Here is a 25,876-nt window from a genome sequence, read left to right on the forward strand (position 1 = left end):
GTATTAAAACCACCCCAGTAACGTGATACATTAGAGCTGAAGAACTCAATGTCTCTTAAACCAGTTAATTACTTGCTGATCTTTAACATATTAGGGGACTTTAATGAAGTAATAAATGGTAAATCAATCATTTTTCCTTCAGTGACTATTTTCCTCATACAGAGTGGCTAAGCACACACATATGGTAACAATCCCTCTTCCTTGGGAGCTCTCAGTAACTATTTACTGGACATCTTCAAATATCAGTGAAAAATTGAACACTTTTCTACTCCAATAGGATGAGGAAACTGTCACATTTTCAAACTATACCTTGGACACATGCAGCTCTGCTGAGAGTTTCGGCTTAAAATTACTTTATTTGGCAATGTATTTGAAATTAAACTGAGCCTGCTCTAAAAAGGAAGGAAGAACTTATTGGAACCATCCATCCTGAAGTCTTTGGCTCCCAAGGGCAGAGAATCCAAATTACAAGTGAACACTCACCTACATTTCTGAAAAGCTGTAAAAACAAGATATTCATGGTCTGAAGTTTTGAGAACATAACCTATCATGTACATGCTCAGTTACCTGGTCTTCAGATGAGCTCAGTACTTACAGTTTGGATTAGAATAAACAGGAGGCTGCTCATAGATACACTTCCTTTAAAAATTAGGTCACTATTTGAGTACAGAAGAACCAAAGTTTGCTATAATTTTTAATAATATATTTTCCTAATACATTGCTCCCAAGTCACAGGCAAATAAAAAATAAACTGTATTTTCCAATACAGTTCATATTAGAACTATATTAGTTTTCATTATCAGTAATTTTCCACATGGTGTATATTGGAGATAAGAGTTTTAAACTAGGCAAATCTTTGGTTCTCAATCTCATAATAAGGATGGCACAACCATCAATAAAGTCTCCTCTGCTTCACTGAGATTCTCTCATTGTAAATAATTACACTTGCTGGAGCAAACAGAGAATATAAATAGTAAGGTAGGTTTTGATGACTCTTGACTTTTGGGGCTTGGGCTCTTTTCTTTTTTCCTCAGATACACTCCAAAATATGACTTTGATAAGCTTCTGACAAACTTTGAAAAAGGTAGCAACATTTTCATTTCAATATCAGTAGCTCTTGCACAGGAATTACATGACATATAATTATGTTTTAAACAGTGGGATGGTGAAACAAGACAGATTGCTGTGACACATTCATTAAAAAATGCATAATTTCCAAAAGAAATAGGAAGTATTTCTACACTGACCATAGTCTGTGTTTTCCGGCTCCCAACAATTTGATGGCCAAAAATAGGGTGTCTATAGGCAAAAAAAAAGAAGTAGGAAACTCAAGTTAGACAATACAAGCATTATACAGTCCTTGAATTGTTACTGGTTTTCAGAATAATTTTATATTTTTGGTAGATCTATTAAACTGTTAACTTGACATTTTTAAAATTGGCATCAGAACAGAAAATTACATTTGTACACCTGTTTATCACGCTAGACATTGAAAAAGAAAAAAAAAGTGGGGTTTTTGTTCTCAAAGTTAAGGTAACAAAATCCACAAGGCTAGATAATGGAGTTGTCTTTTACATTTTCCCTAGAAATACATCTCTCACATGTCCTGGAGAATCAGCTTTAGAGGTATAAAGACAGAAGGCGCTTTGAAGTTCATTCAGTTCTTGATTTTTGAGAGTTTTCATTCACAGATTAATATTCAATTATCTTTCCCAGGTGTTATTTGTTTAAAAGTGCCTCTAAAAACATCCTGTTTTCCCAAAGACATCAACATAATTGTTTACTGGTTGTGATTTGAAATGTGGAGTTTTTTTAAGGGAAAGACAAAGTATCAAAAACTACTTCAACACTATACTTATTAAGACTGTGCTACATGTATTGTTCAAAGAATTCACTTCAAACAAATGGAGAATATAAGACTGTATATATATTTTCATACAAATGACTTCATTTTTTAAATCACAACTTTTGGTTAAAATGGAAATTATTATAGCATTTTTATAGAGCACATAATCCCCATACAGGCCATTCACTTAAGAGTCAGACTCAATGATTCCTGTGGGTCCCTTCAAATTCAGAATATTCTGTGACTGAGTCACGGATCTATACATAAACATATACACACAGCTACAGAGAATTACATAATATTTGAGTAGTTGAATGCAACTCATTAAATGTGTGAAGTGGTTTGAGTAGTATTTCAAAACACAGGTGGTCCTTCAGGAAAACCTTCTGCTTTACTCTCTATTTCTTATTGTTTTTTTCTCAAAAATATCCCAGCTGAAAAAATGGAAACCTCTTTGCTGCCCACTTCCCTTCAAAACTGTTTTAATGTTAATCTGGAAACCAACAGGGGTAAAGGGTGACACATTCACAGCAATTGTCAAATTAAATATATATTGTGAAAAATCTCTTGGTTTTGTAACACTGACACATCAAATTTAATAGAACCAATTTAGAACTTGTTATTTATCAAGCAACAGCAAAGACCTAGGAGGATAAAAAAGGAACTATCACAAGCTAACTTCAAAGGCTAAGATGTATTTCTTGCAAGCCATTTGGTACATTTTAAGAGACCAAAAATAAGTAATTCTCCAATCAATCATTCCTTCACAGTGCCACTGAAATCAAAGTGACCAGTAGAAGCACATATGAGCACAAATAGAAAGAAGATTAACTCCTAAAGAATGAATTGCAGTACTCAGAACATTTTGGAGAAGCAACTATAAAATTTAAAAGAGTGATTCATATAAAGCAAAAAGTCACCATAATTGAAATATACAGTTTACAAACTCAGGAAGTGAGAACAGTCCTTCCTTAGAGCACAAAATGTAAATCCAGAGAGGCCCAAGAAGAAAAGCACAGCTACATTATTTCTCTGCTAAAAGGAAGATTAACCTCTGTTTACAGGTTCAAGTAGAGCTTCTGAAAAAAGTGTGTAGTGAGGGTTACTAAATACATAGAAGCCATATCTGCTCAAGCAGCTCTCCAGCTGAAACTCCCAGTTGTGGGCATACTTGCTGCAAAGTCCATATTAAAGCCCCTCATGCATACGTAGGATTTCTCATGACAAATTGCATATACTCCCATTCCAGTTGAAATTAAAAACAATTTCCATCTTCTGACTTAGGGAAAAATCCCAAAGGTTACTTTCAGCACTCATTTCACAGCAGGCTATGAACAAATACTATATATTCACAACTATGTTAGTGATGGTAGAGGAGGACTCTGCTGTTTCATACATAAATGGAAAGCTATGTGTGGCCAGAGTACTTTTTTCAGCATTTAGTTTAAATAACACATTTAAATTTTACTGAAACTTGCACTTTGGGGGTGAAGCAGTGTGGACACGAAACACAATATTGGAAAGGGGACATGATCTTCAGTGCTGTGAAATGTTGTCACTTTGGCTCGCTAGGAGGCAGAGGTGACCAAGGCTTTTCTGAAGGATAAAAAGGTGCAACCTAAATGTGGAGAAGAGATTGAGGAAAAAGCAGAAAATAATGCGCTGGCTACTAAGGATGAGTGTAAGCGTCTCTGTGCCAGGGAGATAAAAGCAGAAAAGTTAAAAGAGAACATGAGTTTTAATTAGCAAAGCACACGATAAGCCATATTAAAAGGTTTCAAAGATGTGCGATAGGGCAAGCAAAAGAGAAACCCCAGTAAAAGGCAGACATTACAAGATGAGAAAGGGGTTCAAATAACAGCTAGTACAGATAAGTACCGAAGATCATTAAATGCCTTCCTTGTTTGAGTCTGCAGAAGGAGGAGATGGTGGGCAGACAGAGGTCTTTCACAGAGGCATGAGGTCTCCGTGCCGAGGCTCTGAGCCGGGCAGGCAGCAGCTGTCTCTGCCCTGCCAGCCCTGACCCCTCTGGGATGCGTTTAATGGGACTTGGAGAAGCGCAGCTCATGGCTCAGCACTGCAGCGTGGCCAGGACTGGCCCCCAGCCAGCTGCCTCCCAGAGGGAACAGAGCTCAATTCTGCCTGCAATCAGCTCTGCCAACATGCCCAAAATTAATTTGGACATGGAGATAAGGCTACAGGGCAAAGCATAGGGCAAAAAAAATTTCAGAGAGGGAAATGTTTTTATGAGGTCAGACAGTTCAGGTTAGAAGGCTGATGAAATTCAGCACAGAAAGCTTAAGGATTTTTTTGTGTTTTCACACTGGTAAACTGTGTTTATTTCTGAAAAAGCAGAAAAATGCCTCACCAAGCTAAAGAATGACTCCTGGCTCCCCAGGACTGTGATTTATATGCACGTGTAAATATTTTGATGAAATACTTCCTCTGGTATTTTTCTTTCTCCTCTATCTCCAGGACTTTGTAACAATGACTATATAACTGGAGTGAGTTATCAAAAGTACTGAATTATCTGCATGATGTTTGAAGGGGTGCAATTACCTGAAGGGTAGTTTATACATGGAAAAAATATTCATTCAAGTAACCTTTGAAACGTGGACTGCTATTTTTAAAAATATTGCATAAAGCAGAGGAGCTTCAGAAGATTACAGCAAAGGGAAGATATGTATTTCCAGAAAAGGTATAAAGCTAAAATTTTCTCTTTTATAATGCTTCTATGTCTACTCTTTAGATTGAACAGGTGTAATACTCTATATGTTTCCAATCTTTGAAAGCTAAGGATTGCTAATATTTGGATTTTTCAAAAGCATATTAGGTCACTGACAGTGCAAAATCCCTACTAGCAGAGAAATAAACATTAGATGCTATGTATTTTGACCAAGGCAAAGTCCTACATTACTTTGTTACCAGCTAGTAAAGATTTATGGTATCACCCTAAGATATGTGCTCAAATACAGCTACAGCTGCTGATAAAGTTGTATTCAAAGAGTAGACATCTAACATACATTTTCAAAGCAGGAAATAGCATTGATGTGCGCAGAGATTAGGAAAACTCTCCTAAAAAAAAGGCAAAAAATAGGATGAGGTATAGATAAAGATTTGAACAGAAAGAAAGTCCAAAACATCAAGGAAAAAAGATCTTTGAAAATTCTGGACACTTAAAATAAAGCCTGATGTAAAAATCAGTTTCTCCTTAATGGACTTTTGCAATGCTGTGATTGTATGGACAAAAAGCACCAACAATAAACATGCATGTAGTTAAAATGACTGATATTTTTCCAAAGGAATATTCCACATTTTCTTGTCTAATTGCTTGCCTTTAACAGTCATAAAATTCTGGTCATAATCTGAAATATACCTTGTTCCTCATAGACATCAAACAGTTTAATCACATAACACGTGACCATGATGCAAGTGCTGAGTTTACATTTCCACTTCTGTTCCAAAAGTCTCCGCACAATTTCACGCTCCAGATATTTAACAATCTCTGAGAAGAACTTGCTAGGGAGGTTATCCATGAAGACTTTGGGAAAAAGATTTGCTTTGTTCAACACAGAAGGATTAGGAAATAAAAAGAGTCAGATAAGAAGATCCCTGGTCTAATGGAATGAGGTCAGGAATGAGAATAGGAGGCATGTGCAAAGGAAAAAACCTGCCTGTTCTCATCTGTTCTATTAAAAATATCCCACAGCAATGCAGGGAGGCTCTGCTCACATAAATTACCTTCTAAATTGCTGGACTATGCAAACAAAGCTTGGTTCAACTATTTGTTACAAATCACATATCCAAATACACTGTAAAATAATTACAGCATCCCTTGCAATGTCAAATATTCCCATACAATTAATGTTACACAATCTGTGTGCCTGGTTTTACGATCTAGAAGCTCCTAAGTGAAGATTTCACCCAGGAGAGCTATGGATGTGGTATGACATGTACATTTATTAGCATGTACATTACATAACTCCACTATTTTCAAAGAGAAGATAATGAATTACTGATGTGGTTTGGTTATCTTTCATGAGTGTAGAAAACTTGAAGGAATTATCATCCTTAAGAATTTTACTTTTCCTCAGAAGGAAATATGAAGCAGTTCATCATGAAGAAGTATTAAAGAAGGAACATTTGTCATTTTGCCATGACATCCCACTTGCAGCTGAAGGAAGGTGGGCGGTAGAGCGGCTATGGGAAAGTCAAGAACTGTTTATCAGCCCAGGCAGAAATAATGCTGCCAGTTTTTATCAGTATGCTTTTGAGGCACTTTGCTTGATTGTAGGTGTAACTTGAACCAGCAGCCAGAACAAGCCAGGAGCAAGTGAAACAAGGCTTACCTAGCACTGCAGATACGACTGCAGATACATTTAAGCTGAGCAAAACATTTTAAGGACCTTCATGCCCTTTAACCAGAAAACTAGTTTTGCACACACAAACACATACTGGTTCTCTTGAGTTATACACTAATATCATTAAGTAAACCTAACCACATAAATCCATAATCCTTCTGTAATGAAGTCATATGAAACAAAATCCTGTAATATAGCACATATTCCACAATAAACAAACTGGCAGCAGTGGCTGCTATGCATTGTAAGGAATACAGTGATAAAGTAAATAGATCTGCTTTGCCTGTACCTCAAAATTAATCAATAACAATATCTGAGCTAATGAAACAGCCACTTGTAAAAATCAGTGTTACCCATCAGCTTTTGTAAAAGATTATTAATTTCTATGCATTAAACTCTATAACCAAGGAAGGAAATCACTAGGCATCTTTCAGCTTCCCCTTGTTGATAGTAATAAGAAAAGAGTTGTCTCTGAAGCTGCTCCGTTCCACTCCACAAAATTTTTTAAAATCCAATTACTTGGATGGGGGGGAGTACTCAAACCACTTATAAACCTTTGCATATTGCTGCTATTCTTCTCTCAGGCACCAGGGAGTCTTTATAAACAGCAGAAATGAAGCCTCTGCTGAAAAGTGGCTGTGCACAACCTCAAATGCTTTGCATGATGGATGGCGGATTTCACTGGCATTCTGTTTTACATTCATTTCACTTCACAAGCATGACTTCTTGGTAAAGTAAAAGGGTAAGATCGCTAGTCTAGCACTGTCATGCCCATACAGGAAGCAAGTAGTGCTCCATGGTTAGCTCAATATAATTTAAAAAAAGGCTGAGGAATTTGGAAACAAGATTTTGGCTCTGTGGCTCCTCTTTTCTAACCAAAAAGAGGGTGAGCACGGAAAGCAGTGTGGGGCAAAGTGTGTCTGAGTAAGGAGTTAAAAAAATCAAAAGTGGCACTGATGGGGCAGTCAGAAAGACACATGGATTCGAAATCTTTTTCCCTCAGAAACCTTAACAGAACCTGTGTATACCAAGCCTGATCTGAAAAGACAATTACTTAGCTATCACACCTGCAATTGCCAAAAAAATCTGCCAAATTCTGCATAATATAATTAGTTTCTTTTTCATTTCTAAAATCTGGCTTCAAATAAAATCCTTCCCTCAAGGCACAGTAGATTATCCAGGAAGGCTCTGGAGAGTGGCTGAAGAGCTGTGATGTTCAGCCACAGACTCAGAATTCAGAATGGCCAGGGGCTGGTCCAGAACAAGCCTAGAAGGAGCCAGCTCAGTGAGGCTGGCTCATAGAGATGTGTAAAGCAATGTCATTCCACCTGAGACATGAGGTGCCCACAACACTTCGCACTCTAAACTATTTTGCAACAAAGATATTTCAACATCCTTACAGTGATTATTATATAATTTTATCCCCAATTTTTGGCATGGGAAAACAAGGCCAGATCAATTAAATGCATTTGTCAAGAAAGTGTTCCCAATGGCAGAACAGGAGAAGATACTAAAGTCCTTCGTCTTTCCAAGGTCCATTAACTTTGCTGCTACCTTCATCTTGCTTTCACAAGAAACTGTTCCTGTTTTCATACTTTTCCTCAGATATTTGTGCCTTTCATCTTAAAAGGTACAAAACAATACCAAAACCTTACCCTCATCTCAAAAAATTAATTAATGTAAATCATGAAGTAATCTCATTTAGAAATGGGAGTGTGACTGTCACTAGTCTCGGGTATCCTAGGAATTTTTTTACAGCCAAAAGATACTGGGAAATGGGTTTTTTTCACAATTAACATCAGGAGACACTATGCATTCAGGGCTTGTAGAGGAAATTAGCATATTTTTCTGTGGGATGATATTACAGAAGCTTACCAGCTGAGAGGGCAAGTCAGGCATTCCTCACCAACATGGACATATTATCATTTGTGTGGACATAAATGAAATATCTCTGTGAGTAATCCCTGGCTCAGGGAAGCTATGTTTTCCAAGATGCAGCTTGCTTTTCTTATTTGGGCCCCTCAAATTTATTTGGTCTCGGGTAGAGGAAGATGGTGAGCTCCTTTTTTGGTCACGGGTTTAAATTACCAGGAAAAGGCAATGCCTGTTTCTGCTTTTTCTTATTGAGTCTAATAAAAAGATTCCTCTCTTAATAAGGCAATTAATATTTATATTCATCTCCTTTGAATTAAATTGATATCACAGAAACAAACCTAATTAACACCTGAGTAGGTCACTGAATGATCCATGTTTTTTTTTAATTTCATATTTTTTAAAAAAGCAGATGTAACTATACTCTTGCCTCCTGATGGCAAGAGTAATAACTGGAAAAGAATAATTTTTGCCCATAAAAGGACATTTGTCCAAATGAAGCTCCACTGCTTTTAGCTATTTCTATACAACAGAAGGTGGTTTAAAACAAGCTAGAGATAATTTTACTGTCAGGAGGGAATGTGTCACCCTTTTGAGAACAAAACATCAAGCACATGGAGAACATTACTATAGCTAGTCTGTTTTTTTGCAGGTTAGGTCTTTGTATTGCAAAGATTTCTCTGCAGGTGTGGCTTCCGAACTTTTCAGTGCCGGCAGGTGCATGGTTTTCTCTTTTTATCAAAATATCTGGAAATTTGTGAATCCTGTCCAGTACCAAGAGGATACTATATGCAGAGAACCTGAACATCTATTCTAGTGCAAAATTCACACATTTGCAGTCAAACTTTCCTCCTCGTTGAATATGTTCTCTTCATCTTCTAATTTAGCAGTTCAGTAACAGATTTTATACCAGCCTTATTTTGGTGGGGAACGTGGAGATGTAAGCACACAAATTTTGCTGTTATAACTCCAGTTAACAATATGTCACCACCATGAATTTTTTCTCATCCTATACATTAACAGCTAAAGTTGCATTGTCACAACAACAAAGTCATGTTGTTGGCACAGGAATGGCAATGCAAAAGGTACCACAGAAAAGCAAACAAGCCAAACACAGCAGATACAGGCTGAGCAACACTTGATTAAAGCGTCTTATTTCATATGCATTTGTCAAATAGGTGCCAAATTCTTAACTTATGTAAATACACTGAGAAGATTATAAAATCTAGCCCTCACTGAAGTTTTGTGTCCAAACTTAGGCTGTGGACCTCTGTGAGGAAAGCTCAAAGCAGGGTAGCTGCAGGGCTCTCAGTGGTCCATGCTGCAGATAATTCTAGTCCATACTTCCCTTCAGTCAGACTGCCATGCCAGCAGAGGCGCTCATTTCTCGTGCTGGAGATGGAGGCAGCTGTGCAGAATTCAATGACAAGCACTCCTCTAGGTAAGTACACTCTCCACAAAATTAAGTTGTTGTATATTTTGTCCTTCTAGACACTACTTATTTAGACACCAAGCCAAGAACTGGAGCCTCAACCACTCCATGATTCCTTTCCACTTGCCTTATAAGCACTTCAGCAAGCCCCTTCAACCATGTGCTATCTTTCTTCTTTATACTGAGCATTGAGGAGATTGAAGCCTCATGAGCTTAAAAAACCCCTTTTCCTTCAAATAGTCTCTCCAGAATCAAAGGTAACTGTGGATCTAGGGGAGGAGGCTTGGAATGCTTACTCTTAGTATTAACCATGTACAAATCTAACTTTCTGCTCTGTTGAAGAACGACTTTTTTGCAGTCTGACTCACAAGATCTAAATATGAAAATAGGATAATATTGTTTGCATGTATGCAATAACGCTCTTCATTGCCAGACTGTGCCGTGCATATTTAACTATATTCATGCTAAGATTTTGATTTATACAAATATTACAAGTCTTTCTTTTCCCTTATGTAGGTCTACGAGAATTGAGCCAAAATATTGGTGAAAATATTGTAGAGAGATTAATATAATACAATGCCTGAAACTATGACTGGTGTCCAATCACCAGTTTTCTTCTGCATTTGAAAGATCACAGTTTCAGTACTATTTTGTTCTTGATGGCTTCTTTTTTAAAGAATCTTTAAGACAAAGTTTAGACGTATATATATTGAAGACAATAGATTTTGTTCTACCAGATGTTATTTTGAATATTTAATACAGTTAGAAGTAACAGAGAAGAATTGACAAACTTAATTTCATAGTGAGAGTCATCATGTCATTTCAAAGCAATAAATATCTAAACAAGAGCTAGGAGCTGCTCTTGGTGATACTGACCAGGAATACCACGGAATAGAAAGAGCAATACAGAACACAGCCGCTATTGTCAAAAGTGGCACATGACAAAGAAAGTGAATCCTTTCAATTGAATCCACAATCTGGTACTTTGCAGTCATATTTGTTTGAAGTTATTGGCAATATTGTTCTGCAAAATTCTAGCCCACTAGTCATTATTAGAAAAACAACAATTCTGCTCTCAGGGCCTTAGTTTGAAACCTGATATAATGAAATACACCTATGTGGGTTTCTGAATAATATATGTGCAAGTGTAGTTATAGACATATATACATATTTACGCTTCCAGCTTGTTCTGAACCATCTGCCCATTGGTTGTATGCAATGGGACTGACAGATCAATATAAAAATGTCTCTGCACTTGCTAGAAGAATACACACTAATCCAATACTACTGAGTTACCAGTAAGGAAATTCTCACAAAATAAAAAAATAACTATTAATTTCATTATTTATCAGATTTCTGGTTTAGACCTGATATTTAAAATATCTCCCCCTTTCAAAATTCAGACCATATTAGGAATAAGAGGCAATAACATAATATAGTTTACTACATTTCAAAAATAGTACATTAATTTATTTCATGACAGACAGTTCCACACTCAGCATTTTCACACTTTTTTCCAAATATCAAAATAGACATTATAATCTCAACACTTTGCTGAAAATTTATAAATAAAATACTTCTACAATTTGTTACTTTTAGGTGAATTTCTACTCTTTACCAGGTAATGTAAGAAACAAAGTATGATTAAATTTGCTATGAACTTTTCTGTAAGGCCTTTCAGGCTCCATTTGTGAAAGTCAAGAACATACTGAAAATACTTACCTGGAATCGATAAAAGGTGCCATCATCCTTCAGAGTTAGAACATGGTCTGAGATTGGGAAGAAATAGCCATGTGCTGCCATCAGAGTTCCCAAATGCAGAGCTTCAACTGTTTCAAGAAAAAAAAAAAGAAAGATATACTAAAGAGCTAAATAACATCTTTTCAGCAATTTAGTTTTGTTATTAATATTCACCTGATACCCTGCAGATAACCACTTTGTTCTCAAAGTCCTACCATCTTGAAAGAGCTGTCTTTTTCTGTGTAACATAATGATGCAACCAAAAACACACAGCACTTTCCTTAACAAGTAGCTTTCACATGTTCCACTTGTAGCTGCGGTTCCACTACTTATATTGACATTAAAAGGTAGCCTTAATGTTCACTCACTTGTTCTGAAGCTGAAAACAGCTATCACCTTTACCTTGATGGTACAGCCTGCTTTTCTTCTTCAGAACAGTTTCTGATTACATGTTAAAATAGTTGATTCTAATTACATGATATCTTTCTCAGTAGCTTTATCAGAGCTACTGTAAAGGATAGAGATGTCCTCAAAAGTTTATTACTGGAAAAATAGCAAAGGATAATAACAGGTTCCTAGAACAGTTGAGGTAGGAAGGTATTTGTGAAGGTCATCTTGTCCAACTCCTTCAATCAAGCAGAGAAACCTTAAACTACTAGCTGAGAACTTTGTCTGAGTGTTTTTTGAATAACTCAAAGGAGTGAGACACCACAACCCCTCTGGATAATGCTCAAATTTATATTCATCCTCTAAGAAATGCTCACTTGTTCCTATTGCCTATAACTTGGCTGTCAGTAATGGTCAGCACAGTCTTGTATTAAAAGCACCACTGCAGCACCTGACCTGCAGTCAAGCATCATCACACAGAAATTCAAGTCCTGACATCTGTGTTCTTGCTGACAAACACAGAAAGAGACATTCACTTATGTTTCACCCATTCTTATTTTCAATATGAGAAGGCTTATTTATTTACCCATACTTCATTAGCATCCAAAAAATTCCCTCCTTCACCCTTTGCTCACCTGAAGACATTGACTCACATAGGAGATACAGGAGGAGCAGTGGGACAAGGTTAGGCTAACCCAAAGCCAGCAAACACATGAAAGGAACCAGAAAGGGGATCTGGACAGTATTAACTGAGAGCACATAACCCTACAGGGCTTATTTGATACCAAACATTTATTGTCATCCCCATCTTTAGCAAACTGATTCTTGTCCCTCCAGACAGAACCATCACCTAAAATACAACACACCTTCTCTGGCTATGAGCTCTCCAGCCTGATGTAAAACTCCACTATGCTATTTAGACTTTTCCCAGTTGCAAGCCTAGAAGAAATCTCTCTAACAGAAGGAAGGGAGCTGCTTTATTCCTTGTGCCTGCAATGTCTGTAAATTCCCATCTGAACTTTGTCCTTAATATAAAAAGTTCATATATTGTTGTTATTCATTCATTTCAAGCTGCTAAATGCTATTATCCTTGAATCAGAAATTTGAATCAATGCTTTCTGTATCATGACAGCCAGTGAGATTTTTTTTCACTGTTTCAGTTCATCTGCCTTTCAATTTATTAAGCTTTTCTTTGTTCTTCCCATTGCAACTTATTGCCAACTCAAATTTTTTTTTTATTTTTGCATGTATTATGTATCTTGGTGGAATGAGAGAAAAACAAAGAAGAAATGTGCTGACTTTTCTAGAGAAAAGCTTTCTCAGACAAGGGTGACAGGGCTTGCCAGGGAGCTCTGACACAGATGAGTGCATTCTCTTTTGATTAAGCCTACACTAAATAGGCTCCAGATTTTTTTCATGTGCTTCCTGAATTCTGAATCATAATATTTTTCAAGATCACGAGAAACTCATATTATTTCCTTTTACACAGCAATTTTTTGAGCATATCTGGACTACTATGTCCAGTTATGATTAACATGTCCATTGCAGTACAAAAAAGACAGCAACAAACTTTGAGTGAGTCAAGTGGGAGTACACCAATATCACTAGGGCTGAAGAATGCACCCTATAAGGAGAGGCTGAAGGAGCTGGGCTTGGTCAGACTGAAAAAAAGGAAGGTGTAAAAATTTTGGAGGTGGCTAGAAGAACTTTTCCAATACCTGAAAGGAGATTTCAAAATGTGAGAGGCAAGATCTTCATGGATTTGCAGGGCAATAAAGTAAACAAAAGAAGAAAAAAAAAATAAAAGAGAAAATGGTAATAAACCAAATCAGGTATGGTTCTGACTTTCAGTCAAGCAGCATGAGTGGCTGCCCCGACAGACTGTGTAATCTGTATCCTTGGAGGGTTTCAAGACCTGAACAGATAAAGCTCAGGGCAACATGTTTCACTTCACAGTTTTCACTGAGTTGAGCAAGGAGTTGGACTAGAGTCCTCCTGAGGTCCCTCTCAGCTTGAATTACATTGCAGCTCTGTGACTCTAGATGGGTCAAGCAGAAGTGGAATACAGAGGATAAAAAAGGGATGAAGACAATTGGAGAAGAAACTATTTGAAAGCTCCTGCCAGAACAGCCTATACTCCAGGCAAGGCTGGATGCAGTAGCAGCAAGGGCTGGTATTTCTCTCACTGACTGAGTCAGCACATATCAGCAAGCAGAGTCACAATAGGTCTCCATGAAAAAATAGAAAGAGTTACCTGCCTTTCTTTGGAAGTCAATTACAGTTATTTAAGGTCTGAATTAGTCCCAACAGCAGCCTATATTTCTTCTCCAGTTATGTATGGGGAGTAAGGTGATTATACTCTTACCTCAGGCAATCTCATTCAGCTGGAATCCACACTAACTCAATGTTAAGGTATATCTTTGTCCTTTCACCTACTAAGCCTTAATAAGGACAAACAAACTTCTCCTTTTTTTTTCTTTAACTAATACATAATTAGTTTTCATTTTTATGGTTGCCAATCCATCGGTTTCTTTCAGAATTACGTGAATATAAATGCATAAATATTCCCTTTTAGTATCCACCTAACATCCACTACAGCTCACACTTTGAGTGTTACAAAATTATACCCAGTGAGTAATATCCACAAGTTTCCTGTCTCACACCAGGCTGGTAGAGGACTAATACTGATACTCTCTGTGCAGCAGCAGTGGAACTACAGCACAGAAAGAAAACTCAGCTCTCAGGAGGTTTCTATTCTCTAAGCAAGAGGTTGTCCAGTGTATTACAGAGGCAACACTTTAATACCCATCTCAATTTGCTAAAATCAGACTGAGAAAATAACTACTGTAAGAAGCCAATGAAGTACAACAGTAGCATTCAGGAAGTAAACCCATGAGCTTGAAAAGGAAAATGAAGCCAGCAGCAGACCAATCTGACATGCCTAAATGCCTAGAATTCAAATGCAGACAGATTCTATATCTTCCTTCCTGTGTATGAAGTTAGAGGATTTTCATTTAAGAAGCACATTTCATCTGGAAAAATGGCAAATGTAGGTTGGGAACATCAAAAACATCTGTGAAGTGCATTAGATAAGAAGAAACAAGAAGTCTGAAAGAAATGTTTTTAGACATACTGGTTGTCAGGTAGAAAGAGTATGTTTATGTGTATTCAGAATACAAACTCAAAAAATTGGAGGAACAGAATAAGAAAAATACAGGTTTTTCAGATGGCAAGTGAACACAGATGCACACAGAAATGTGATATCTAGGCAACTATTATTTTGCAGTCCTCAGTCACTCTGTATAAAAACCACAGAACATAAGCAAAATCCTCAGTCACACCCAGATAGCCTCACTGAGGAGCCATAATTCAAATGGCAGTCAGCTGCTATACAAGGGGTACAAACTGCAGCCAAAGATGTCTTGTCAAAAATCTGAGGAAGACCAAGCTCCTGAAGGTGTAACTGGTAAAATGGAATAGACTTTGGCTTCCTCAACTCAACACCCTCTTTTGAAGATATCAACTATCTGATTTAAGGTTCCAGATCCTTCCTAGTAATTAAACTAAGGAAAAGTGGAGCAGCACATTTAAAACACAAATTTACCCTTATCACTGCTTTAATTTTTGTAGGTATAAATAGGAAAGTGTTGGGAGCAACAATAGCTAATGGAAGAAGAATTCCTCAGGTGAAAGACAGAAATGCATCTTTATGAGCCCATTTCAATTCAACAGGACACAAAATACTTTATATGAAATCAAAATACTGCTTTGAGTGTAGGTTTGATTCTTAATGTGCATTTTATTGCTGGGCTAAAAGCTCGGAAAAAGCTAAAAATTACACGGTTCACTCTGCTGTTGAACTTTATTTAGTTGAGTGGGTGAAGTGAGCAACACATACACATAGATTGATTAGAAATCATTTCTGTGAGACATAATATTGCCCAGCCATCTGCTGTGCCATTACAAGACAGTGATCTTGACAGATTAAATGTCAGTCACTTTTAATATACTTTGTTATACAAGAGTCAGATATTTTCAATGCTTTGGGACAATGTAATCTGACAAAATCTAAGGAATGAAAAACATACCCCAGTGGTTGAGTTTTGACTTTATTTTCTTTTTAAACATAGCACAGTTTTCTCCTTACTGTGATAATCATCACGTGGATTGCTGACAGTTTGTTCATCTTAAATTGCAGGGTACGGTATTGGTAGAACAAGTTGTTTCTTCCGATGTCCACAGGAGAGAATTAAAAAGGAAGAACATTCTTTGTTTTTCTTTGGAATAAAGATGTTTCTGTGCCTTGAAACCCCTTAAAGGATAGGTTTTCTGTGATTAGTGTGAATTCTGATTTTTCTTACACATCTCAGGTCTATCTGTGATGTGATATCTATATTTATTTTTACTCCAAAGTCCATAAAATACTTTATGCTATCATAACAGTATAGTCTTACAATATCTGAGCCACCTTTTAGTAATCTCTGAGGGAGCGAGGAAAGAAAAATAGAGTATTTTCCAATCGTGCTCCACTTTTGAAAGTCCTTTTTTGGAGTCTGTCTTATGTTCTGTGTGGAAAGATTTCCTACACGGAACGTGACTTGGGGCATTTTGCTTGCTTAAAATTGCTTTATGATGTAAAAAAACAGTGAAAACCCCAAACTGCCCAGTTCTCATATATTTTTGGGTCCAAAAATATCAAACAAATGAACACTTCCCTTTCCATAAAACAATAAAGCGTTTGGTATTCTGGGTTATTTGTCGAATCTAAAATCCACCACAGCACTGAAGTGCACTGCTAAGTCACACAGCAGCCTGGAAAAGGAATTAATGAGTCAGAACTTCACAAGCACACATTCATTGTAAGTGTCTAATGCCAAGACTTTATCACTTACTCTCACCTCACTCCTGCTGTCATTTCATTGCCAGTGTGAACACAAGCTGCAAAGGATTAGAGTAATAAAATACAACCTTCCTCTCACGCTGACATGAAGCGTAGGAGAGACTCGCTGTCTCGGCCTGACTTTGGTGTTTAAAGAGGAGAAAATAAACCAGCTAGAAACATTCTTGAACACCCACAACACCATAAACCACACTCTTTTGTCCCATCTGAATTTCTTAGGGGAGAAGCACTTGGTGAGAGTCATTTTAAGGAGGATGAACCCAGTGGTGAAGGAAGAGGCACTGTTTACTCAAACACAATTAAAACGAGTTCATACTTGATTTCAAGATAACAATCACAATCTACATTATCTGTTAACAAAGCATCTTACCTAAATAGGTAGGATTTTTCTTGGGCTAGACAGTGCCTGCTGATGCCATCAACAGGGCAGAAGCTTTGGTAGGAGCATTTTGGCAGCAGGTAAGGAGGAAAACCTATCAAAGATGGGCTATGAGTCGCCATCTGCCCAAGGAATGGTAATTTCCACCCTTACAGTCTGAGATGATATGTAACATGAGGTGCATCCCAAGTCTAGAACAATGATGCACACCTGAAACATCAACTACTTTCTTCGCAAAAACATCCAACAAAACAGGCACTGTGGCAGTGATGAAAGACAGCTGGATCCTCTTGCATCCTCCCCTTTCTGCCCCTGTCTCTGATGGGCAGTCTAGTTTGCCCTAAGATAAGAATGCCAGGTGGGTATTCCAGGAGGAATTTCTGCATGCTCACATGATTAGCGTATTCCAGGGATGGGGAGATGAGATGCTTGTGACTGACTTTTGTCTACATCAGCCTGCGAGAGGGTGTAAAATGCTTCTGGAGACTGATTCCACTGGGGAAACTGGTCTTCCAAGGCTGGACACAGTTTCTGGGTGGAAACTCCCCCCAGCAGGGATTCTGGAAGAGTACATCCAGCCCAAAGGTGAAGAACACCTTAGGACGGGTGACTAAAATGCACTAAGATCCAGTCAAATGCAGAGAGAAAATCCTGGAGTAGTTATATTTATGCTTTGTTGCTTTGTAATTGTGAATTCTGCAAGGCCAAAGACTGCAAACCTGTACATTTCTAGCTGCACCTCCTTATAATATAAGCCTATACAACTAGATTTTGTCACTGTGCATTCAGTACGCAGTCATGAAAAGTGGCCTGAAAATGTTTAGAATTGCCTTCACAGTTTCCCTGTCATCTCCAGCCTCAATTTTTTAAAGTACTTATCAATATCACACTAGCAATCAGGCTTTCCAGTGGTGGAATCTAGTGCTGTACCAATGAAAGTCTGCATTCATAAAACTTTTCCTCTAATTTCACTATTACTAGTCTTTGATCTTTTTTATTTTCAGTTTTGTAGAAATTACAGACTTTTTGCTCTTCTATCACTGATATGTCTTGCCTCTTCAAATCAAAATGATAGAAGGGTGAAATCCAAACTCCTTTGAAGTATGGGTTTCCTGGTTTTCCTTCTGGGTCTTCCTCTGAAACGGCAACATTTTGGTTTAAGCTTTGATTCCCATGCTTCTCTAAGGCAAAATAGAGGAAATCAAAACCTGTGTGTCTTGTTTTCCCTAATGACTCTCTGAACTTATCTCTGTAAGATATTTCCAAACACTTCACTCATTCCCTCCTCCAGTATGAAACTCTGAGTTGATATTTAAAGTCATATGTGCACCCTTCTGAGCAAACCTGCTAAAGACAAAAACCAAAGTTTTACAAAAATTCCAATTACTGCAAATACACTACTTCTGAGAATTCCTTCAGATGAAATCTTGCTCCACAGTTTCAAGCATCTGTAAAAGACCCAAAATACTGGGCATGGAATACTTCTGCTCAGTATTATAATTATTATGCTATTATTTCAGGTTTTCTTGTATAGTGCTAGCACACCAGATCTTCCTACTTTTCTCGCCCCCAGTGGCTGAGTCTACAGATATGTGACAAGATTGTTTGGCTGCAAATGTTCGGTGGGGAGGCATGTGATTCATGCTCCATATGACACCCAGGAATTTGTGCATGCTGGTATCAGCCAGGAAAGGCATCCCAGCTCCCTCAGACACGGTGCCCTGTGTGATGGTGTGTTTTCCTGGCCACAGCACAGAGCCATTGCTTCTCCCCTTCTTTGCCACGCTCAAGGGAAGGCACGGCAGCCAACTCCCCTCTCAGTCAGCTCTGCTTGCACACCACAAGCACTGGAGCATCTAGAAAAGCACATTCCAGGCACATGACCAATGGGCACTGCCACAGACAGTTTTATATCTGGGATGGGGTTTCAAAGGAGGAGACCTGTCCTTAAGGTTTGGCAGATGTGGGGTGTGTGAATACCTAGTGCGGCTGATGCACCGCTTGGATTCGTGGCTAGCAAATACAAAGAGTAAGCACAGGCTTTTTCAGTGCACAAAATATTTGTTCGGAAGATAACATTTGTACAGAAAATAATATTGTTGAATCATAGGGACATCAGTCAACATGGAGGTTGTGAAGTTGGGTGAGGGAAGCAATAGGTAGCCCTGACTCTCACAATGATTACTGCTGGTCAAGATGAATCATGACATTTTTTGTAGTCTCTAAGTCTGTTTTGATATGAATTGCTTTTGCACCAACCATTAACTTTGTGTCATTGTCATGCATTGCTATCATAATCACAAAACACCCACTTATGACCAAGCAGTTCAGAAAATAAAATACAAAGAACACACAGCAGCCACAGCTAGAAAAAAATCTGCCTCTTTCACCGCACTCAATTCAAAAAAGAATAAAACAATTCTCTTTATAACATTCTTCATACATCCAGCAAACTGAGAGCATAAAATACTGCAAATAATGTACTTTTTTTCCGTGGGAAGAGGGCTGTGATTTTTTAAGTCCATGAGGAGTTAACAGCTTTATAGGTAAATCAGTGTCATTGAGACACACACCAAGAAAAAAAATGGCATCAAAGCTCAGGACGGATAACAACAAAGAGTGTGGAGGTGGCTTTTCTGAAGAATAACATGTCACTCCCCATGTGACCAGATTCAGTTATCGGGGATGCACATATACAAAAATCCCCAAGGTAGTTATTACAAACAGGATCACTTTTAGAGAGTTTTATTTGTCCATTATTTAGGGTAGGCAAATAAAATATATTATACTGTCTTCATCAAAATGAGGGAGCAAAATTTCCAATGTTGCCAATTTCCATTTTATACCCTCCTGTGTTCCTATTGTCATAACTCCCACTCCTGGTGCTCACTTCTCCCCGTTGCAATGGATTTACACAGATAATTATAGAGAACTATCAATTCAGCCAGACAAACTCTGCTATTAAAAATAAAGAAATACTGACAGATATTAAGTAGCAAAAATAGTTCAGTGAAAACTCTTTCAGAAGTGCCTTTTTTCCCCACAAAAAGAGAAGAAGCCTCAATGAATTACCTATATCTTCTCTAGGGACAGAATCTAAATGCAGAAGGAAGACATAGACTCATGAGAACAGCAGCAGCAAAAACTATCAAAGTCTTTAAAATAAATTGATCAAATGAGCAGAAGAATCTGGTTCAAAATAATGGTCAATCTGAGTTTTATGGCAAGTTAAATATTAAATGGCTGAACTGTTTGCCATATTGTGCCACTTATAATTTAATAATCCTTAGTACTAAAGGAAAAAAAAATTCAAAAATATGTCCTTAGGTTTCAGGAAGACATCCTGGGGAAATGGGAGGGAAAAAAAGGATGCACAAAACAGACACCCGTACAGACAGCATGTTAGGGACTATAATAAAGGATAGAAGGAATGAAAATAAAGATAAATGCAACAAAAAAGGAAGATTCGGGATGACTTGTTGCTGGATACATCTCATAACTCTGTGAGTGTTCCTATGTGGAAATAGAGAACATTCAAGGTTATGAAAATCTGGTTGACATATTATCTTGGATTCCCAGGGAGCTCTTGGCATGATTACGTCAAATGTTTTCTAAAGGTATTAAGCAGATCATGAGAAAAGCAATAGGTAGAAAGGAGGGAATAAAGGTTAGGCACAGCAGGTCAGTTATTACACTAAATAGTGTAATATTACACTGAAATAATAATATTACACTGAAGTGGGGGTAATCACAGTAACTATGTTTAGTAGGTCCTAGGCTGTTCAGGATAATCCTAAATTATCTACAGAAGGCTTTGAATGATGAAATTACATCAGATATAAAATTTGCTGGAAGTATAACATTACTGAGGTCAGCAAAAAGTAAATTGTGAGGAGAAAATGTAAAACTACATGATACTAATTCATTACACAATAAAATAGTTGAAATTGGATTTTGATAAATGCTAAACATTTTAGATGTGAACCGTCCCAATTGTACATGCCCAGTAAGAGACTGCTAGGTAACTGCTGCTGCTGCTGCTCAAGAATACCAGAGGTGTTTTTCTGAGCCTGCACTGCAAGAAAGACTTTGAGGCGCTGGAGCATGTCCAGAGAAAAGCAACAGAGCTGGCGAAGGGTCTGGAGCACAAGTCCTGTCAGGGGTGGCTGAGGGAGCTGGGGGTGCTGAGCGTGGAGATAAAGAATCTTAGGGTGACTTTATCAGTCTGTACAACTGCCTGAAAGGTGGCTGTAGTCAGGTGGGGGTCAGCTTCTTCTTCCAAGCAACAACCGATTGGACAAGCAAATGATCTCAAATTACACAAGGGGTGATTTTGACTGGAAACATTTTTTTGCAGAAAGAGCTGTCAAGCATTGGAACACGTTGCCCAGGGAAGTACTGATTCACCATCTCTGGAGGTATTTAAAAGATGTATAGATGTGGAACTTATGGACACAGTTAAGTGATGGACTTGGCAGTGCTGTGTTAATGGTTGGACACACTGATCTTTTCAAACTATAATGGGTCTATGATTTTGTTCCGCAGATACCATGCTATAGTAGCTGCTTCTTATATTTTTGGGGTTTTTTTAATTCATACTAGAGATTATATCAGATGACATAAATAATTCCAACATTTCAAGAGGCAAATATTTGACATTTCTAATAAGCTTAAAGGCTATTAAAAGGTTAAGTTTTCCAGTTTAACTGAAGTATTATAAAGTAGATAGTAATTAGGAAGGAAATTTTCAAAAGGAAGTGTAAACTACTTGTAACAATATTTGCATGCCTAATTGAGGTGAATAGTCTTTTTATGGCTTGATTTTAATTTTTTTAATTAATTTGAGCCTCAGACTTAGTGAGAACAGTAGTTTTTTAGCACCAAAAAAAATTAAATTCTAGTGACACTAGATATTTTATACTTTGTGGTTCAAGTGTTCTGAAGCCAAATGCAGTCTTGCAAAAACTGCAAACAAAACCAGAGTCAACATGGCTCTCGTCATCCAATCTGTGACACAAACAATTAAAATCCTGATAATTTGTGGAATTTGAGTAGATGACTGAATGAAACCAGTGAAATTTGAAAAAGGGAGAAACATTTGAGGGACAACATCTGAATGTAGAATACATGAATTAGATCCAACCACCAGCCGTAAAAATGAGAACCAGAAGATTCTACGCAGTAAAATTGGAACATGAACCATGGAGATAAACAAAAGAGCAGAGGAGAGGAAATATTGAAAAAAAATGAGGGAGTGCCTAGGGAATATTAATCTGTCCAAGATGAAATTGTGAGCCATGTCCTTGCACAGTAAATATTGGACCATCACTGTGCCCCTTTATGTAGAGCAGTATTTCTCTACATGTGCTATGGAAAAACTTAAAATGCTCCTAAGGTCAATAATTAACAAAATCAAGAGAAAGCCTCACACTAACCTTCCAGTCATCAAATACTAACATATGACATGTAAATATCAAAACATTTTTGTTTACTTGACTATAAATAGCTGCAGCAGCTGTCAGCAAGATGAAATAGGATTTCAACTGCTTTTATTCAATTAAATTGGCCAGATTAAAAATCTCACTTCCACCTACTTGCATTTTCCATTACTATGTAACACAGTTCTTCGGCAAACAAGGAAGCAGAAATCTAATGAAGTCTCTAGACACTTATTTAGCTGCTTTTAATTAATTATGCCAGTGTGAATTGGGAATTAGCAAATGCTCTTTCTCTTAAACCTCCAAAACTTGGTATGATCACAAAGGTTCAGAAGGAGGCTGTCAAACAGTAAGAAAACCACAAAAATTCCTAGCAACTTTACTAGAAATGAGATAAAATATTTTATTAAAAGATCATTACAATTCAATTTATGCAATTAAATTATTTATTTATTTATTTCTAAAAGTTATCAGAGTTCTCCCTAAAACAGCATATTTTGCCCTAACTTCATGGGTAAAGATTTAAATTGTGTAATTTAGGTTGTGTCCTAATTTGTTGTGCAACAGGTTGAAAATAATTTCTTCAAATGGTGCAACAGAGCAGCTGAAGTTTTTTCCAACAAAATTGCTTAAAATTAAAGTAAACTGATGTCTCAGCTTCTATGATCTTGATCAGGTAATAGTTTTACAAATAATTTTATATCTCAGTAGGCTTGTTCAGACTTATTTTTGTAATAATATTTTGTATTCTAGTCATTACTTTTTTTTGTCCTTTTCTCTCAATAAGACTCTCAAAGTCCTCAGTGGAATAAAGCCCATGCTGCCTACTGAACTGTATGATGATTGTTGGTTTGTTTCAATTTTTAAAACTAAATTGAGTATCAGACACTAATGTACTGAATACTGAAAACAATTCTGATTGTAATCTGGAGATTTTCATTTTAAAAGCAACATTATTTCCTGTTATAATAAACGTCTTTGAAGTCAGCGCCATGGAATCAGGAAAAGAAAATTAAACTATTAAGAAAAGTAAAATTTAAAAAATTCAGTTGATGCCTTGCTTTAAACCAGAGATAAGAAAGCATCAAGAGAGATCAGTTTTATACAGAAAATGTATATATCACACAAGTTATACTATATTTGAATCAGAGCATTATAGCACTGTTTGGATTGGAGGAGACCTTAAATTTCATCTAGTGTCAACCCTCCTGAAATGGTAAGGGGCACCTTTCAGTAGGTCAGGTTGCTCAATGCCCAAAGAGATCCATTTTGAGTCAGTATTCTATTGGCAATATCAGAAAGGTTGCTCACAGAAGTAACTTTACTGAACTTGTGTATTTTGTCATACCAATGCCTAGCACTATAATTCTATTTTTACTATCATTTTAATGTACAGAATATTATGCTTGACAGCAGCAAATTCCATACTTGTCATCTTTACCCATTCCTCCAAGATGGACATTTATTTATTAATTAAACAGACAAAACTCATTCATATTTCTCAGGTAATTCAAATGTTTATAAAATTTCATAATTACTAGGATGAAAATACATGAACTATTTTTATGAAATCTTGCAAAACAATGCCTCCTTAAGAAAATAACAAAGGGAGAATTTTATTTAGTCATGCTTAGCATGATAAAACAGTTGTAATAGTTTGACCTATCTGGCTATGTGAAGGAAACACTGTCACCAATACCATGATAACATACTTTGCATCATGATAATGATCTCATACTTTGCATCAATCCCAGTCACAAAATTTGTACCTTCCCAATAAGTGCAAAAAACTGTTCTTTCTTAACCAGATGCCACACTGCCAAAAAGACCAGGAGAAATGACTGCTCCATCAAAGAAAATTGAAAATGAGTACTGATGTAACCTACCACCTATCCACAAGTGAGAAAATAAAATGGCCAAACAAGGAACATATTAATCACTTTCAAGACTGACTACATGGAAATGAGACTGTTCAAACAGTACAGGCACATTTGCAGAAAAAACATCTCACAACAGGAGGCTGTGCAGGTCTGTGTGCTCTTGGAAACACTCCTAACACATGCAGTCTACACAGGATAATAGATTATACTAATCTGGAAGAAGCTTCAGTGGAAAAAACACGAAATCCATTAAATCTGCCATATCCTGTCACAATTGAAGACCTTACACTTCTGTTCAGCATTTACAAAACCTCTCTAAAGCCTTTGGGCAAATAAAACACCCTCTTCATGTGAACATTTACCATTGCACTCCTGGAACCTCAGGAGTGGCTAGAAGCCCACTGATTGCCACACAGGTAAGTATTCCCTATGCTGCTTGTACTTATAGGAAACCTGACCCATAGATTTTTTGCATGAGCATCACAATGTTAATATTATTGGTAATAAAGGAGTGTCTGTGAATTCTGAGATTTTCCATTCTCAAACAGAATTTTGTTCTACTTTCTTTTTGTGCATCTGAGATTAAAATAATTATTCCATTGAAATGTTACAAGATCTGACAAGCTCAGATCAAATTCACCCAGTAGAAGAAAGTTGGCAAGTTAGTTACACTGGAATTGACAAAGGTTTGTGAGGTTTGCTAAGGAAAAAAAAAAAGTGCCTGAATTTCTATCAGGCATGTGAAAAATGAGAGTGTCTGATGTGCCTGGGTTCCCAGTATGAGTGTGTGTGCCGGCAGTATAAATTATTTTTATTCAGCTTTTGGGCTGGTTATTTTTTTAAGTCAGGATAATAAAAAGGGAGCATTCTACTCTTGCTCCACTTTCACAGGTTTTGATTAGTGCAAAGACCGCAAAGATAAACGTGACCTTTCCGTTCTCTTCTTCATTCCTTCTCATAAGAGACTCTTTTTTCTCTTAGCAATCTCTGGAAGTACTTCCCCTTTGCTTGCAGGTCTCTGGTGCATTTTCCCAAATGGCAATTGTTTAGAACATCTTGTCTGGCTCCTGCTCTTTGCTGCTACCTTTCTGCATATAACTGGGGAAAAGGCAAAACTGAGAACTGAACAATTTTTCAAGTAAACTTTCATAAACTCAAATAAAAGCCTTAACATTTTTCTTCTAACTCTTTCAAACAAGTACTGTGTATTTTCTAGGTCATTATTAGTACACCAGCTGCTAGAGAAAGACTTTACTAAAGAGGGAAAACTAAGAAACAAAAACAGATGTTGTGCTACTGAGCCCTCCCTTGTTATTGCACTGGCTCAGTGGCCACAGTTCACATGGGTACTGGCGGGCATCTAGCTACAGATTGGTTACACCAGTTAGATGAAAAAACTACGTACAAATGGTGAGAACTGAAACTGGAAAATCACAGGAGGGTGTAAAAATCAAGGTAGTCTTTTTTTCATAACTATAAAACTTAGATTTAATAATATATATTTTTGACTTCAGTGTAATTCCTGATGACCAAGAGCAATAGCAAACTACTTCAACAGGCTGCCTAAATGAGCTGGAGCAAAGCAATGTAAATGCAGAGGCTGAGCATTCTAGAGCAGCTGCAGTGGTTCTGCTGCAGCAA

General features: G+C 37.2%; 1 protein-coding gene across 6 annotated transcripts in view; it reads right to left on the bottom strand.

Annotated features, from left to right (window-relative positions):
• Positions 1 to 25,876, bottom strand: part of RGS7 (regulator of G protein signaling 7) — a 228,220-nt gene that overhangs the window by 69,929 nt on the left and 132,415 nt on the right. For all 6 annotated transcript variants that reach the window (XM_054280489.1, XM_054280490.1, XM_054280491.1 and 3 more), the window contains exons 5-6: positions 11,234 to 11,340; positions 1,248 to 1,299 (exon numbers count right to left, since the gene is read on the bottom strand). In XM_054280489.1, the coding sequence (XP_054136464.1) occupies positions 1,248 to 1,299; positions 11,234 to 11,340 (159 nt within the window). The remainder of the gene's footprint in view (positions 1 to 1,247; positions 1,300 to 11,233; positions 11,341 to 25,876) is intronic.

The sequence above is a fragment of the Melozone crissalis genome, unplaced genomic scaffold (assembly GCF_028551555.1).
Source record: "Melozone crissalis strain CALT ecotype California unplaced genomic scaffold, PUWL_Pcris_2 ptg000027l_1, whole genome shotgun sequence".
NCBI classification, from domain to species: Eukaryota; Metazoa; Chordata; class Aves; order Passeriformes; family Passerellidae; genus Melozone; species Melozone crissalis.